This window comes from Cupressus sempervirens, chromosome 6, assembly GCF_028749045.1.
Source record: "Cupressus sempervirens isolate cs-2001-9-10 chromosome 6, ASM2874904v1, whole genome shotgun sequence".
Classification (NCBI taxonomy): Eukaryota; Viridiplantae; Streptophyta; class Pinopsida; order Cupressales; family Cupressaceae; genus Cupressus; species Cupressus sempervirens.
In genome coordinates this window covers 339,326,197-339,344,152 of record NC_143123.1, presented here as the reverse complement: position 1 = coordinate 339,344,152, position 17,956 = coordinate 339,326,197, and the positions used below count along the sequence as shown (strand labels likewise).

Genomic DNA, 17,956 nt, shown 5'->3' with positions numbered 1-17,956 from the left:
TGGCTCACAAGTGTAGCTATTTCAGCTTCAACCTCTGCAAGTTTGGCCCCAACCTCTGCAGTCAAATTCGTAAGAATGCATATCTTATCAACTTCTAGCAATGACTCCATTTTTTATCCAACGCAGACAATGAAACTTTAATCAATGCAATCTTTCGCATCAGCTTTTCAACCATTTCTTCGTCTAACCTCTTTTTAGCTTTCTTTGTCAATTCATCTTTCAAGTCTTGTTTAGAACTAGTTGCATCAACAAAAATCTTAAGTTGACCAACCCATGGTTCATCTTCATCAAGAGATACATCTAGGAGTAAGCCAAAAAGTACCTCAATTGTTTTCCTTACTACCTTCTTCTTATGCTTTTTCCTCTTTAGTTTTTCTTCAGCTTTCTTTACAATTTTTTCTCCTTATATTTCAACTTATTTGGATCCTTCTTTAATATGGAAAACTCTGGATCATCATCATGATCTTTGTCATCTTCTGCCTCTGTTCTTTTCCTCTTCTTTTCCTATCAAATTCACTGACATGCTGACAAAATTTGGGGTGATTCTACCAAGACAAGTTGACTGGCCGACTTTTCCCAAAGCTTGAGCCCAAATCTGGCTCAAGCCCTGATGTCGAGGTTTTCTTCCAACGTATTGATGTGTCATCCACCTTGATTTAATTTGAATCTCAAAATGAGCATAAAAGAACATCCTTGTCTCATTTGCAATAAGGATAACACATAAGCTATCTACGTGTAAGCTAGGATCAAGCATTCAAAATGTGCAATTGAGGATTCAAATTTAAGATTTGAAGGCAAGTGTCTGGTTCAAGATCTCCAAGTATCTATTTCTTCAAAATTTATTCAAGAAAAGGAAATCTTCTACAATTGATGCAAGTTTCTCTCTCATGGTGGCCGTGTAGAGGTATTCTCAATCAAACTGTAATGTCCCCTTTCTGGGTCCATTATTATAGATGATATTTAATTGACTTAGAATATTAATAATAGTTAAATGATGATAACAATTGGGGTTGAGATTGAATAATGATAAAAATAGAGGTGATCATATTTCAATTAAATAATATGTGAAGATCAAGTCTAATTACGTTAGTGCCCAATATATTAATTAGACTCAATTTTATTTTAATAATAATTTATAATAGTATTGGAAATAATATTTATTAATTAGTGAGGTAAATATTGATAAGATATTCATATATATAATTATTAATATAATAGATAATTCACATAACTAAAACTAACTCAAAAGTATGATTCACAATTCTAACAACTAACTTTAAATATTTCTAAAGTATACTTATCTCTTTAATATATGCCTTTATATTTCTTATCTTTCTAAGATCCCTTTTGCCCTTAATTTTTATTGTGTTATACTTTTTATTCAAAAAAAAATGGATTTGGATGCTTCCTTACTTGTCCCTTATAAATGTCAAAATGGTAACAAATAGAAGTCTTTTGTTATTTCTTTTTATCCCCACATGATGTCTTGGTTTCCCTTTAAATATAGTTATTTCTGCCCTTCCCTTCATATTCTCTTTTAAAAGATCCCCTTTATTGGTTAATCCCTTCATCATGTATGTGTGGGTACTGTGGGATGCAACCCTTAAATGGGTCTTTTCAAGTCTTTGAAACCTGCTTCCTTAGTGGTCTTTTATTATTATTAGTTTTGTTTATATATTTATAATTATTTAATATTTATTTAACTATAGATTTAATATTTGTTTTGATATTTACTTAAAAAGAAAATTTCATGTTATTATCATTATTTATTTAATTTTATACTTCAATTTTGTTATTATCAATAATTGTTTAGATATTGAGATAGTATTGCCAAGTATTTAAAATAGAAATATTGATTATATATGTGGATTGATAATCAGTATATAGGCTAGTTATAACTATGCATTATTCTTGATATTTATCAATGATGTTTTATAACCAGTAATTATCTATTTAATTACTACTAAATAATTGTACAATTCAATCATCTAAACAATTATTTAAAAATTATATTTATTTTCAAGCTCGAGGATTAGGATATTACACAAACAAGAAGATCCACACATCGATTCTTCTTTCTCTCTTCTCCTTCATGTGATTAGCAAACATGCATCCATTCAAGATCTAGGATTGGCAATTGTAGATCCATACATTTATGAAGGAATCCTTTGTTCTTCATCTCATTCCAAGTATATTTCAAGCAACTTCATGGAGTTGAGAAATTTCTACATCCGTTAATGAGGGTTTCATGCAGGGTCAATCAACAATTTACCTTTTCTTTGCACTACTTTCCTTTATGCAAATAAAATTTCATTTCAAGGTTGATTCCTTAATGGGGGTTTGACCTAGGCAAACCCCTTTTTTCAAACTTTTCTCATTTTTCTGTATGGGAACAAGTTGCATAGTTGTAGATTCAGATCTGAGAAGTACAAACGCAAATGTAGGCTCTGAGAAAGTTTCATTAGATTTGGCACTTTTGGGAACAAGTTGACTTGTCCTTCGGAAGCTGACTTGTCCTTACACTTTTTGGTTGAAAATTCAAAGTAGACAGTTACTGGTCTTAGTTTCCTAGATTTGGAGTTACAACTGATTTCCACATTCTAGTTATACTTAAATTTAGATTCGAAGATCAATCTTCCTGTTCTTGTTGCAAGGTATGCTTAATCCCTCTTCGCGTCTTGCACTTACTTTCATAGATCATATTTTCCATCATTTATTATTTACCACATGCATCATATTAACCGATAGGAATTCAATACCGCCTTAAACATAGATCTTGCATTAGGATCCTTCATCCTATTGGTTGTGCCAATCAAGTTCATCTAAGGGTAGATTTGTATTCCAATGTATAGAATTACAATTAGGAAACTTGTTGAGTGATTCTACATGTTAGCATTGCTCACCATTTTCCACTACATTTTGGTAAACCTGACTCCCTTAAATACTCTCGATTAGATGGCTAGATCCTTTTTGCATGATTTCCTTTAGATATATAGATCTAGTATGTATGCATTTACATCATATTATTACAATCTAGGCATTTGGTTATCCAGATAGTATTTGCATGATCTCCTTTTTATTGTGCGAGTAGTTTCATATCTTTGTATCTAGATCTACAATACATGCTTGCCATTCTCATAGTCACATCTACTTGTGTATGCTTTTCTCTACATGTTTAAATTTGATAGTTAAATGTGCTTTTCCCGGGTCTACTCTCTTTCCTAGGAATCTTGATGAGACCAACATACATATTATTGATATCAATCCTATCGTGAAGAATAACTATGCTTTAAGCATTTGTTGGTAAACAAATTTGTCACTTTAGAAGTTACCTAGTTTGGCCCAATGGAATGTATGTGACAACATCTTCTTTGGTGGAGGCCATCAGGTAGGTTCCATGTCCAATGTCAACATACAATATAGCAGGTCTCAGATCATTAGACTTTAAGATTGTGTATTTAGCTATAGGTTCAGGTGTTGGAATGGTTTTAGTGTTACCGGAAGGGGAAAGTTTCCAAAAGTTTATAAATTGGCTTTGGAAACTACTAATAACACGATGGAGTACAAAGCTCTCCTTTTGTATCGAGTATGCCAAGGAGAAATGCATCAAACAACTTAAGGTAACAAGAGATGCAGAGCTAGTTGTCAACTAGTTCGACGACAATACCAAATCAAGAATAAAAGATTGAAGGCTTATCAGAATATGGTCTGGAACGAAGTTGAGTATTTTGATGCTTTCTTTATGTCAGCTATTCCTTGTGAACAAAATTCTAAAGCAACTTGCCTTGTAGTCTCTGCTACCTTTCTTATTCCTTACCCAGAGTTGAAAAAATATGTTTACATGGTGGAGATGATTTATCACCCTGGTGTGCCAGATAATGACCAACATTGGTAGGGTTATGATGATGATAAGTAGATCATCGCATTTTTGGAAGGACAAGACCCATTTTCCAATTTGAATTTTGAAGGCTCAAATGATGTGGAAGCGAGAAGTCAAGAAGAGGAACAAGTAGATAATTTGGACCTCATTCAATTAAAAGGTAACACTATTCCAAAGGGACTAGTCAACTTAGAAAATCATTTTGATAGAGAAATCAAAGAGAAGAGGAAAGTTGAGGATACCAAACCTGTGACCTCAGACTGTGAAAAGGTGAACATTGGTTCGAAGGAAGATCCAAGGATGGTCCTTGTTGGAAAAGACTTTTCACTGAAATAAAAAGAGAGAAAAGTTTGCAAACCTTTTAAAGGAATATGAAAATTTTTTTTCCTGGGGTTATGAAGACTTGAAAGATTTCATGGGTGGTAAATTCCAATATCATATTACTCTGAAGCCTGGCTCAACTCCTTTTTGGCAAAAAAAAAAAGACAATTTAACCCAAAGGTTGCCGATGCTATATTCAATGAAGTGGATAAGATGCTTAAAGCAAGAGTTATTTACCCTATTCACCATTCCATGTAGGTTGCTAATATTGTACCTTTTAGGAAAAAGAATGGAGAAATATGGATATGTGTTGATTTTCATATTCTTGAATTAGGTTTAACTTAAAGACAATTACGAGCTTCCTGTGATGGATCATATTCTTCAGTGGATATTTGATTCGGAGTTAATGTCAATGCTTGATGGCTTCTTCGGATATAATCAGATTAGTGTTGTCTCCGAAGATCAACACAAAACAACCTTCAACACCCTGTGGGGTACATTTGCCTACAATTAAATGCCATTTGGTTTGATAAATGCCGGAGTGACCTTTCAACATGCGATGGATCATTCATTTGCATCTCAAGAATAAGATCATTGTTATGTATCCGGATGTTCTTATAGTGTTTTCAAAGAAGAGAGAAGACCATTCATATCATGTGGGAGGTGTTCATAGATGCAAAACATAGGGAATCTCCTTGAACCTCAAGAAGTATGTCTTCGGACTAAATGCAAGAAATTTGTTGGGACACATCATCTTGAAAGAAGGTATTCAGATAGATCTTGAAAGGTTGAAAGCCTTTAATGAGTTGACTTTGCCAACTAGCAAGCCAGGGGTTAGGTCTTTCTTTGGTCAGATTAGTTTTTTAAGGAGATTTGTTCCTGACTTTTCCAAGATCACAAGGTGGATCGTGGACATGATGGAAGGGGACATAAATTTCAAATGGACAAAGGAAGGTAAGGTTACTTCTAAACAAATTTGGTCCACTATTGCTGATGCTCCAACCCTTTCTTATCCAGATTTTTCCAAAAATGTCCATTTGTATTGTTATGCATTTGAGAATATCTTTTCGGCCATACTAATCCAACCCAATAAAGAGAAAGCTAAGGTTCCAATTGTGTTCATGAGTATTCCACTTAAACAGTATGAATTAAAATACTCTTTGATTGAAAGAATGCCTATGTTGTGGTTAAGCTAGTTAAATAGTTCAGGTTTCATAGTTTAAATTCTCATTCCAAGGTATTCATTCTTGATATGATGATAAAAGCTATTGTAAAACAGCAAGAGATCAATTTGAATAAGTGAGCCTCTTGGATAGGTAAAGTGCAGGAATATGACCTCGATATCGCACCTACAAAGCTTGTTAGAGGAAGGGGCTTGTGTAAAGCTATTGCAAAAGGAGCTCCTAAACAAACAAAAGAAGAATAAAAAGTGTTGCCATTAGTCCTGTTTGTTAGCAACGTCGATGATTGGCTTTCTAACATTGCCTATTTTCTAACAAATGGTTAGTGCTCGACTCATCCTTCTCGTAAGGAAAATAGGACCTTAAAATTGAAAGCCACTAAGTATATTATATGGGGTGACACATTGTATAAAAGGGGGATAGATGGTACTTTCCTGAGATTTGTGGACTTTGAACAAAGAAAGGAGCTACTTCAATCTTTTCATAACAAAGCATGTGGAGGACACTTCTCGGCCTTAATGACAACATACAATCCTAAGGAATCGCTTCTACTAGCATGGGATGTTCATGATGCTGAAGAATGGGTTCAAAAATGTGAATCATGTCAACAATTTAAAGGAAGAGTTCAATTAGCAGCATTGTCATTTAAACCAATTGTGATTGGAGAACCCTTTCAACAATGTTGTTTGGATTTTATTGGTCCTATCAATCCTCAATCAAGCGCTGGACACACCCACATCTTGACGGCAATTGACTATTTTACCAAATGGGTGGAGGCTATCCTAGTCAATAAAACAACCTCAAAGGTAGTGTACAATTTCATGAAACAAAATATCTTGGTTAGATTTGGGGTCCTGAACAAAATTGTTGCTGACAATGCCACCAAATTTTCATCCAAAGAAATATTAGCCCTTTTTTATAAGTATGAGATCATATTGTCCCATTCTTCAAATTACTACACATAGGTGAATGGTTAGGCGGAGTCGAGCAACAAAAATATTGTGTCCATCCTACATAAGCTAATTGATGAAAATCAAAGGTCTTGGCACAAACATCTATATAATGCATTATTGGCAGATTGCAAAACCAAAAAGAGAGCTACAAGTCTATCCCCTGTTGAAATTATGTATGATACCCGAAGTGAATTTGCCTCTCCCTCTTGAATTATATACTTTGGAGTTACAAGATGCTATTAAAAATCATAAATTCAAAGATGCCCTTGAAAAGTGTATACTGTATACTGCACTTGACCAAGATGGAAGAAGAAAGAGAAATGGTAGTACACATAATTCAAGAACATCAAGCCCGTGTAAAGAATTTGTTTGACAAGAAGGCCAAGCAAAGAGTGTTCTAGGAGGGTGATCTTGTTCAGCTTAGGTACAAGTGTCGAGAGCCAAAGGGTTTGCATGGCAAGTTTGATTCCTTATGCAAAGGTTAGTTTCAGATTAAAGAGGTGTGTGGTCAAAACACTTTTATTATTGCTTATTTAAGTGGTACACAGCTGCCTTTGCCATGCAATGGCCAACATTTTAAACACTATCATTAGTAAGGTGATTGGGCCATCACCTTTGTACATAAATAGTTAGGAGTTTTTGTTTTGCTCTTTTCTAGTGTCTTGTGAGTTGTTCATTTTGTTTTGTTTAGTCTTTTGTTAAGTTGTCCCATCATTTGCTGTCAGTTTAGCTTTTTGAAAAGTTGTTTTTCTCGAGGTGACTTTGTAGCCCAATTGATAAAGCACTATTCTAGTTGTTCTGGGTTCGAGCTTTGTCCTTGTCATTCCTTGTCCCTAGATAGAGCTAGTTGTTGCCTCAATTCCCATACCTACTGAAATTTTCTAATTTTTCATAATGTCAAGTGAAGTTTTTCATGAAGCCTATTTCATCTTGTGTCAGTGTATATTTCTCTAAGGTCTCATCCAGCCAGATTGCTAAAATTGCATCATTGTGAGTCAAAACAAGTTTGAAAGTGGCCCACCTTCAAGCTTTAAAAGAGTCAAATTCTTGGCATTTTTATGGATTTTATGATTTTAATGTTTTTGACTCGTCTTAAGCTCAATACAACATTTTGAATTTTCAAAATCCGATGCCTGAGTGAAAAGTTATGAGAGGTTAAAGAATGCCTCAAAAATACGTATTTGCAATCAAATCATTAACCTCAAAATGCAAAAGAGGCCAAGAAATGTGTCCAAAACATGTAATTCTGTCTCATATATTAACCTCTTTAACCAAAAGGAGGTTAAGCAGGAGAACTTAAAAACATATTTTGAGGCAAAATAACCTCCTAAAAAGTGGGAGGTTGAGCAAGAAAGTTCCAAAACATATTTACAATCAGAATCTTAACCTCATTACCAATATAAGAAAAGGATGTTAATAAACTCAAATAAAAATTAGGTACTTTGCATAATCTGAGAAGATATGGAACTTTGTCAAGGTTCGAATAAAAAGATCTTGATAGACCCAACATTGAGCCACTTGTGCAAAATGGGAGATGTGCAATTGAAAATATTATACTTGAGTCATTTGACAGAGATCTTCAATAAGATGGAAGCTCGCGTATTGTGATCTCACATGCTTGGCACCCAAAGACCATGGGACATGCACATTATGGATAGGTTGTGAAAAATAAATTCATCAAAATTATTGAAGTATAGGTAATGATGAGACTCCCCATCTTGTTTTGGGTTTGAGATTTGATGAAAGAAAACATTCCAAGCCCGCGTGGCTGTTGATTGATAGACTGTGTTGTTAAATAAGTAAGCAAAAAAGGATGTACTAGTTGCCTCAAGGATATGCGCCAAATAGTAAATCACACCATATGGAGGAACATGAATGTGGGTTTATGATACAATTGTGAGATTTGTAGTATGGAATGGTGCTTGAAACCCATATGGTAGTCAATGTGATGGTCCACATTCTAATGTTTTAGGAAATACAATTGGTGAATGAGATGATATATTGGCCCCTTATGGAGGGAATTGGACCCTGGGGGAAGAATTGAAATGTGTATGGAGAATTAATGAAAGTCTTCCTTTGTATCTGTTTAAATGTCTTATAAGTGCAGGAGTGAAATATATTAAAAGTAATTAAAGAGGAAATTGAGTTGTAAGTAATGAATTACAAGTATCAAAGGCTAGATTATGCTTTGATCCTAGAAAGAACACTTCCAGACATTAGTGATACTATTCTAGGAAATGTCATCTTGCAAGATTTTTGATCATCTTTGGAAAGTGGTGATAGGGCTGCCTTAGCTACTAAGATATTGTAAAGTGGATTAGCCCGAACTAAAGGTCATCTCGTATCAGTATAGTGCCCCAAATTGGTGTTAGAATGCATGAAGGCTTATCACTTAAACATCAGAGAAGCGATTGCATCAAACAATAAGGTGATAGTTTGGTTAGATCTAGTTTCTATTGCCATAGTTTTCCAGTTGCCTATCAGAGAGTAGTATTGCGATATAGATAAAGAAATGGAAAAAGAGTATTATATTGCAAATTAAACCCAATGCTTTTATACTATTGCCAGATCTTGGACCCATATGCTAGTCAATATGATGGTCTAGATTCAAATGTTTCAGGAAATACGATGGGTGAATGAGCTGACATATTGGTCTCTCATGGAGAGAATTGGACTATGGGAGAAGAATTGAAATGTTTATGGAGAATAAATGAATGTCTTCCTTGGTACCTGTTTAAATGTCTTATTAGTGCAAGAGGGAAACATATTAAAAGTAATTAAAGAGGAAATCAAGTTGTAAATCACGAAGTACAAGTATTAAAGGCTAGATTATGCTCCGATCCTAGAAAGAACACTTCCAAACATTAGTGATACTATTCTAGGAAATGTCAGCTTGCAAGATTTTTGGTCATCTTTGGAAAGTGGCGACAGGACCACCTTAGCTACAAAGATATTGGAAAGTGGATTAACCTGAGTTGGAGGTCATCCCATATCAGTACAGTGCTCCAAGTTGGTGTTAGAATGCATGAAGGCTTATCACTTAAACATTAGAAAAGTGATTGCATCAAACGATAAGGCTATAGTTTGGTTGCATCTAGTTTCTATTGCCATAGTTTTCTGGTTGCCTATCAAAGAGCAGTATTGTGATATAGATAAAGAAATGGAAAAAGAGTATTATATTGCAAATCAAGCCCAATGCTTTTATACTATTGCCAAATCCTGGTTCTCATAGCCAAGAAGATGTAAATCCTAATTAGCAAAGTCCATTCACAAGTCATCATTAAAGGACGATGCAGTGAACATGGTAATTCTTCTAACTAGAGTAATGAGACTTAAAGACTCGCACAAGTTCGGGGATTGGATATTTTTGTTTATAAATATGATGTGGGAAGGGAAACAACACACTGATTGGGCAGAGATTATCAGTGATAGCCTTCACAATCAACTCTTAGAGCTTGAAACTAGCAATTGTTTTTACATGACTTCCTATCTCTTTTATACCATGGCAGATATGGAAAACTGGCCCGGACTTAACAGACATGGGGTTTATGGTGATGAAACTCACTTATAATCACCTCCCTCACTTGCAGTATGAGAACAACTTGCATCATTTTAGAAGAGTGAACGATGTATTCACAATGTTGACAGTGCGAGAACTTTAGGGAAACACAAGACTCAAAATATTAGTAGAAGTAGCAGTGGCAATTTAAAAGTATGGAAGTTACTTAATATAGTTCCCAAAGTTCACGTATATCCTATTGGCAGCTTATGATGGATACCCCCTTATGCTACCTAGATTTGTCAATGAGAAACTAGTGCTGATTGAAATGTGCAGGAAGATCAGTCAAATTAACAAGCTCTGTAAAAGTCAGAGAGTAGATTATATTCCTTTTCCTATCGGCATTGGGCATTACAGGTGTGACACACTGGTAGATGCAAGGAACATAGAAATATCTATTGCCAAAATCTATTTGTATCCCTACATCATGTGATTTCCGTATGACAGTAAAGGCTATGCAGTCAATGAACTAAAGCTAATTGGGCTTGGTCATTTTCCAACCCTAGAAGACTTTTGGGAAGACTGTGAGGATTATTTCAAAGTCAGGAGAAGGGATTGGATGATGCTTACTGTATACAGGTGATAAATTTCAAAGTGAATAGTGATGTGACAGATATTAAGGATGATTAATGTTTGTTGATTGATCCTTTCTAGTATGAGAAGATTCAGCTGTTGGAATGGCCATCTATTGAGTGGTCTATTTAAGAACTGAAAAATTTGAAATCATTTCGTGTGGTGTTCGAGGCAATTTCAAACAAGAAGTTGCAGCAACTAAACTTCGGTAATAATCGTGATGATGAAGACCCAAATCAGCCAGTTGATCTAACCAAGGCATGTGAGGTTGAATTCATAGTTAGGAAAAGGAGAACGAGACCAAAGGACAAGGTTGGAAAAACAAACCAAGGGGAAAATGGACCGAATGGAAACATTTAGGAGATCCCTAGAAATACTTAACAATCTATTCTAGTTGCATCTTCACCGGAAACTATAACTTCACCTCCTCAGAACTTTCTCTTTTCAGAAATATCACTGATAGACATCACACAAGTAGATCAATAACTACCCAACATAGAAGATTTAGTAGTGACAACTAGTCATCAATTTATTGGCACATAGATAACATCCCAAGGTCCTACATCATCATGGCTGCGAAAGAGTCTACAAAAGAAGAAGAGGGTAATTGAAGTAGTTCCACCTTCATTTGATGTGGTGCCTAGTATTCTTCAAAAATCACCTACAGTCGAGAAAACTAAATGGTGTCTACGCTGGCTGTAGATGAGACTTTAGGTAATTTATATGCATAAATAGCAAGATCAATAATAGAGAGAAATATAGAAGAGGCTATAGAGTCAGATTTCACTCTTAAGCAGAGTAGATCTTGGTCCATCCATTGCTAAAGGAGATTTTCAGAATTTTGAGTTTTCTGTAGCGCGGATATTACAGAGAACTAAGAAAGAAAAGAGGTCAAAGGAACAACTCAAGGAGCAAGTTCAAATGTTGGTGTCTTACATTAACTCAATTGAGAATTCTTCTAAGGTTCAGATAACAATTACATCTTCCCCAACTCTTACAGGTCCCAAAGGTATTCTTGAACAAGCAATGGTAGAAAATGTAAACAACCACAAGTCGCACAACATGATGATAGAAGCATGGATAAATAAAATGATAGAAGATGCTTCAAAATTCATAACAAGAGGGAAAGTGATGTATGTAAAAGTCATAGTGCAGGAGCTAGAGATGTCCAAAGAAGTTGAAACAACCAAGGAACAAAGAGTTTCCTAACAAGGAGTAAGTGATGAGTTACAAGAGCTGTTGAAAATAGATATAAGTACTTTGATCCTTGAAAATGTTGGTGCTGATCGAAATGAGAATCAGGTGCACATGTAGAGTATGAGTGTTAACTAGAAAGTAGTGAACATTAGCAAAGGGATTGTTGAATTTGAAAAGTTAATAAGTGTATGGGAATAAACAAGGATGAAAGTCTTGGAAGAGGTAGTCTCAATTATTATAGGTGGAACAGCAATGAATGATCTTTAACACATTGATTGCTAGTTTCTTTTGGATTCCTTCACTGTCATAATTCATTTAGAGATAGAAAACTGAGTGTTAGATGCTGAAACAATGAAGAAGCTCAAGCTAGTCTCCGTTACTCTTTAAGATTGTAACATTTTGACATATCAATAGGAATTAGAAGAGATCCATGACAAATACTACACAGCCAAGCTCAGGATGGAGAATGTGTTCATTCCTAGTTATGAATCAAGGGCAGTGATCCTTGATCCTTACAAGGCTTTCAAGAATAAATCAGTTAGTCCTTGATGGACTTCACTAGCTAGAAATCTTAGAAATTTTGTATATTCTATGCACTTTTGACAATATTGGCTTTCAAGCACGTTTTAAAGTGTTTTCCTTGTATAGGTTAATTAACCTCAACAAAAGCACATAATTGAGAGTAGTTATTAACCTCATAAGAGATAGTTACCTCAAGCTCAAGTCTATAAAGGGAATATTTTGCTTTGTTAAGGACTTTTTGAAACTTTATGAATTGACAAGGCAACTTTATTATTGAACTAGTATCACTTCATGTATTGAAATTTGAAACAAAGTAAATTTGAGAGTATTTTCAATTAACTTTGGATGTTCAAGAATCATCACTTGTATTCATCATATGAGAATAAAACATTTCATTGTTTCTCTTTCTGTGAAGGCAAATTGTCATTAAAAATCTAATTTATGTGATGGAGTGCCTTTTCTTGGGATTATAAAAATGTACCCGTGATATAGGAAATCAAAGTTGCTTCATTGCATAGCTATTTGCGTCGTTCATTGGTATTTTTGATGAACTTTTAGTTGTTTTTGGTTTGAGTTCTTGTTAAAAGTGTGTACATTTAGTTAACAAGAACAATTGCAATAAATCTTTCTCTTTCATGGTTTCAAAATCTAAAATCAAATGATATCATACGACGGAGCTGCCCCTCTAAATGCAGAGGAAGGTCGTATACCAATGACCTATCCAACTGTTTGAAGGTAGTTTGTCATGTACATTCCATTGGGCCAAGCTACATAACTTCTAAAGTGAAAAATCTGTCTAGCAACAGGGTTCCTCTTATGCTGGTCCAAAAACTTTCCAATGAGTTAGAGAGTTTTGAACAATGTCTAGGACAAGAAAATTCTAATTTTGAGGTTATTTCCATTGTAGATGGTTTAAGGAAGCTAATTCATATTGATGAACATGGTATGTACATCTTGTGTAGTATCTCTCATCTCATTGATACCAGTGTCAAGCCTATTAGAGATTGTGCTCAAGATTTAGGCCTCATTCCACGTACTACTAATGTTGAGACATCTATGCCTATTTCCACTTCCATTCCTAGTATCTATAGTTATGCCCCACCTATCATAACAACTTCAATTCAAAATCTCAATCTTATGCATGTGACCATTCCTAAGCCTATTGCTCCTTCCATTCCTTGAAGTGTGCCATGTGTTTCATTACCTTCATCAATGCCCACTCATCATAGTGTTTGCTTTTCATATTCAACCATTACTTCAACTTTCCATTAATGTTCCTAACATTTCTCACGTCTCTACTTCTACCATTCTTTGTACTGATTCATCCATTAATAGGTTGGCTCAAATTGTATCTTCCTTGCAACAACAAATTTCCTCAATCCAAGTTTAACATTCCTACTTGCGACATTGCTAGTCCTTTGTGTTTGGAAATCATGCATGTTGTTATCCTGCCACATATCGAGATTCCTCATCTTGAGATCTATAACGATAAGGGCAATCCTTTTGATTCGTCTCAAAATCGTTCAAACCTTGTATAGTGATTTTTCTCATGATTATAGATTCATGGAAAATTTGTTTACAAGAACCTTTCGAGACAAAGCCTTGCAATGGTTTTGTTCTTTTCTTCCACTGGCTCCTTTGCTCTTTTATTTGTAACCGGTTCTTGAGGGACACGTAAGAATGGATGACCCTCTGTAGGTTGTACACTAGAAGTGGACATTGAAGCCGTAGATGGTTTTTTAGTTTTACATCTAGACTTTTGTAATGGGTGAATATGTGCATTCCCAATTGCTTAATATGCTTCTCTTTGATCTTGAATATATTTGTTCACAATATGGTTTGCAAGAAGGGTCTTAGGTAGTACCCCATCAACTCTTGGCTTCCCTATACAAAACTTAAGCTTTTTTGAGGGGTAAAACACAAAGGTGCTTTCACTCTATTATAAGAGCTACTAAAGTCCTCTTTGCAATGGCTGCAAATTCAAACATAACCTGCACCTAGCATTTGTTGAACCATTTTCATATATTTCCATAGGGGAGAGCACGGGTCTATTTGAACCAGGAGTTCCCAGTGCTAGAAACACTTGACATTATATTAATCTACAAACCACATACAAAGCCACAAACCAAATTGAGAAAAGAAAATAAAATTAGAGAGCTCGTTTCATTTTGTAACAAAAATACAACAAAAAAAAAGACTAGAAAACAAACAAAATAAACAAAAGCCTACCTCTTTTGTTGAAATCTTTCTTTGTGATGTCTTTAAGGAGTTGTCCACACTTGCAACCATGTGGGAGTAACTCACAAACAAGTTTAGAGCATGCAACAATCAGCTGTCAACATTCCTTGAGCAATGGAAACCAAACAAGAAAGTTCGGCAATGGAGACAAGAAGTGCTCTTTTTCATTCACAAATGCATTAAGTGACATTGAAAACAATCTTTTTGGCCTTTTTAGTGGCCACTTTTAGGGTTGGAGGGCCGATTTGACCAAATTCGGCAATTTAATTAAAAGGAAGTAAAAAAAAGTTGTTTTTTGACTGAATTCAGCCAGGTTCGTCCAGTGGAAACCAAATTCGCTGCAAACTACCAATGAATTTCGTTTACTGGTCCTTTTGTAAGATGCTGCAGAGAATTTCGTTAACCGTGGCAGAACTAGCAATGAATTTTACAAGGACCAGAATTTGTGCAGAATCAACCAACTTGGAAGGGTCTAGGAGTGAATCTGGCAACTTAGAAACAATACAATATCACTGCCAAGGGTAGTATACTGAGCAAGAAAAAAATTAGAACCTTTTTTTGCAGATGGTGGCTATGACTTCCAAAGGTAGAGTTTCTTCTCTTTGCGTGACATGGTTACATTTAATGTCAACTTAAAGTATGCAATATGTACTATAAGCACTGCAAAATATTAAGCAGTACAGAATATGAGAGTAAGCTTCTACTTCTCATTGAAATGTTGAGGAATATAGATGAAGTAGATCTCAGTATTTTCCAAACTTTATGGATCTATTGTAAGTCAAAAGTGTATCTTTTTGTTTATGTTGCACAAGAAACCTAAATTGTGATGATAATGTTGTCATTTCCAGTTTTTCAGCATATCTAAAATTTGCACGTGGTAGAACTTGTAAGTTGTGCCTAGAGAATAGCAACAACACATCAGAATGATGTGTGCCAAAATTGCAACTACAGAGTTTCAGAAATATGGATTTTGTCGCCTCTAGACACCTAAATTTTGTCCTCGAAGGAATGTCATTTTTGTTCATGATTATTGCTCAGAGCTTTGGTGATTCTCAGAGTGTTTTAGCAGATAATAAGATTTCCGTAAGGCATTTTATGATATAGTTTTTCATAATAAACTTAGTTTTTATATATATAATTGAGTAGTAATGATACAAGGAGTTATATTATCTTTGCTTTATAGCTGGCTTCAAAATAATTTGTAATTGTATCTTTTCTAGAATAGTTTATCAGAGTACAATAACGTCTGTACACTGGTCTTATTGTGCAGAATTCTACCTTTGAACACCCTTATATTGCAGTGATAGGCTCCCACACGTAAGTGATTGGCATTACTGTCTGTACTGTTATATATCTTCTATATCAGGGTCTTAATTTGGGATACAAATTTTTTGATTGCATTGAATAATTTTCTCATATCCTTCTGGAGAAAGGTCCATGTTAGATGTGTATGACCTTATATAGGATGGTTAAATAACTGAATTCATAATATCTTATAGGATTTAATTTATGAAGTATGTGAAACCTGTTAATTTTAGGTTGAACCATATGTTAAATCTATCAAATAAACTTAGAACCAATAATGTTTCTGTAACTTAAATAAACATATCTGATTTAATGATACACATTTCTTTAAAACTCACCATCTCTTTTCATTTTTTCAATAAAATACTAGAGCTTAGCAGCTTCCAAAAATTAAAACCATTCATGATTATAACTGTGAGATATGATTTGAGATTGGTGAAATGATAAATATTAATATGCTTCAATAGTATAATGACTCCTATTGATGTTATAGCTGCGGGAGTTATCTCTCTCCTGTATTCAAAATAAATAATATATTATTGAAGCCAACTTAACACTTGATGTCATCTTCTTTGTACCGTCAAGGCAATGAAGGGTCAAGACAATGAAGGGTCTTTACTTTGTAACGACAAGACAGTGAAGGGTCAAGGCAATTTATATATTCTTTGAGGAATATATTTATATCTTGTGTTTCCAGAATCTGAGCATTGATACAAAATTAGTATTTATCATTGTCTGTAGATAATATTAACTTTAAGTGTTGTTAATCATCATTTCAGTTTGAGCAAATTGCATTTCAAACTTGTACGCATTTATATATATAAAGTGATATATTTGCATTTGGACTTTTTTTTGTCAAGTTGGAGGGTTTTCCTAGGATAATTTCATTATTGTATTTGTATTATTTTTGCTATTTCTCTCCATTTTTGGTATAAAACATTAATATGGTACTTGAGCAGTTTTAAGCAAAAGTAAGATATAAATGAAATGGGATTGGATTTGAATTCTGAGTTTTCTTGTGTTTAAATTTATGATTTTGCAGGTAATATAATGGCAACTCTCTAAAAGGTCTATAGTTGAGGGGCAAAGGAGTGCAAATATTCTTGATCAACCCAAGCTTTAGTCTTGTCAGTCCAATCAGTGGAATTCAAACAAGAAATCAGTGTGTTTGAATCCACTTAGGCGAAGATGAGTAGAATACAATTAAGTGCCATTCTAGAAGTGATAATCAACATCTTATTTGGCTTGGCGAAAAACAACATGAAGAGGAGCTGGATGGCCTTGGTTTTTAAGAAATGGTGGGAGCTCAAGTGAGTAACACAGTTGGAACCCTATGTGTGGAGGAACATAAGCAATTTGGACTTGGTGCCATTTTGTTTCTAGATTGTGACAATTTTGGACTAGTCACAGATTTTGTCATGAGGTTACCTTGTTTTGAACACCTCTTCCTTAGAGAAGCAATTAATTGGGCATCTTCTTAAGTAGGCCTTTCCTGGTGTGCAAAACATCACAATGTATGCTCCCAATGCTTAGAATATTGACTTTCTCATGAAACTCTAGCCGCAAATTTGCCATGTGAAGCTAGTGATGGCACTAACCTATTAATGACCCAGGGTCTCCTATTGGAGAGCAGTTGCTTTTTGCCAATTGCATGTTGCTTCATTCCCTAGACCTCTATTAGTTCTATGGATGGATGGAGGATATCGTCTCCACTTTTCTCTTTTCCCTCTGCCTCTGCGAATTCCTTGTCTCTCAATCTGCTTAAGCTTTCTACCACTGGCTTTAAGGCCGTCGAACTCATTTCTATTTTATAAGCCTACAAAAACTTCCAATAATTTTGTAAGTTGTCTATGTCTTTGATTGAGGAGCTAGGTTTCATATGGCTATTTTGGTTAGATTCTTTTATGGGGCAAAGAATGATGGTTCAAGATTTGTTCATGTCTGCACAGATGCAGAGTACCATTATATTCTTTTTTGGGCATGTTGATATGTATATCTTGGCCATCTATATTAATGCAATTGGGATATGGTTGGGTGATTATATATTGGTAATTTTGGTAGATGCTAGTCATTGTTGAAGAGTTTGAAATTGCTGAAGAGTTTCAGTTTGGCAGTAAGTAATTCCAAGACACCATATTTAAAGGAAATGGATCCTTTGTGTTCAAGCCTTATTCATGTCTGCATAGATGCAAAGTACCTCTATATTCTTTTTTGGGTATGTTGATAT

General features: G+C 34.7%; 1 protein-coding gene across 3 annotated transcripts in view; it reads left to right on the top strand.

The window, feature by feature from the left end:
* Positions 1-17,956, top strand: part of SGR2 (shoot gravitropism 2 (SGR2)) — a 253,555-nt gene that overhangs the window by 205,388 nt on the left and 30,211 nt on the right. For all 3 annotated transcript variants that reach the window (XM_089788115.1, XM_089788114.1, XM_089788113.1), the window contains exon 20: positions 15,695-15,741. In XM_089788115.1, coding sequence (XP_089644241.1) covers positions 15,695-15,741 — 47 coding nt within the window. The remainder of the gene's footprint in view (positions 1-15,694; positions 15,742-17,956) is intronic.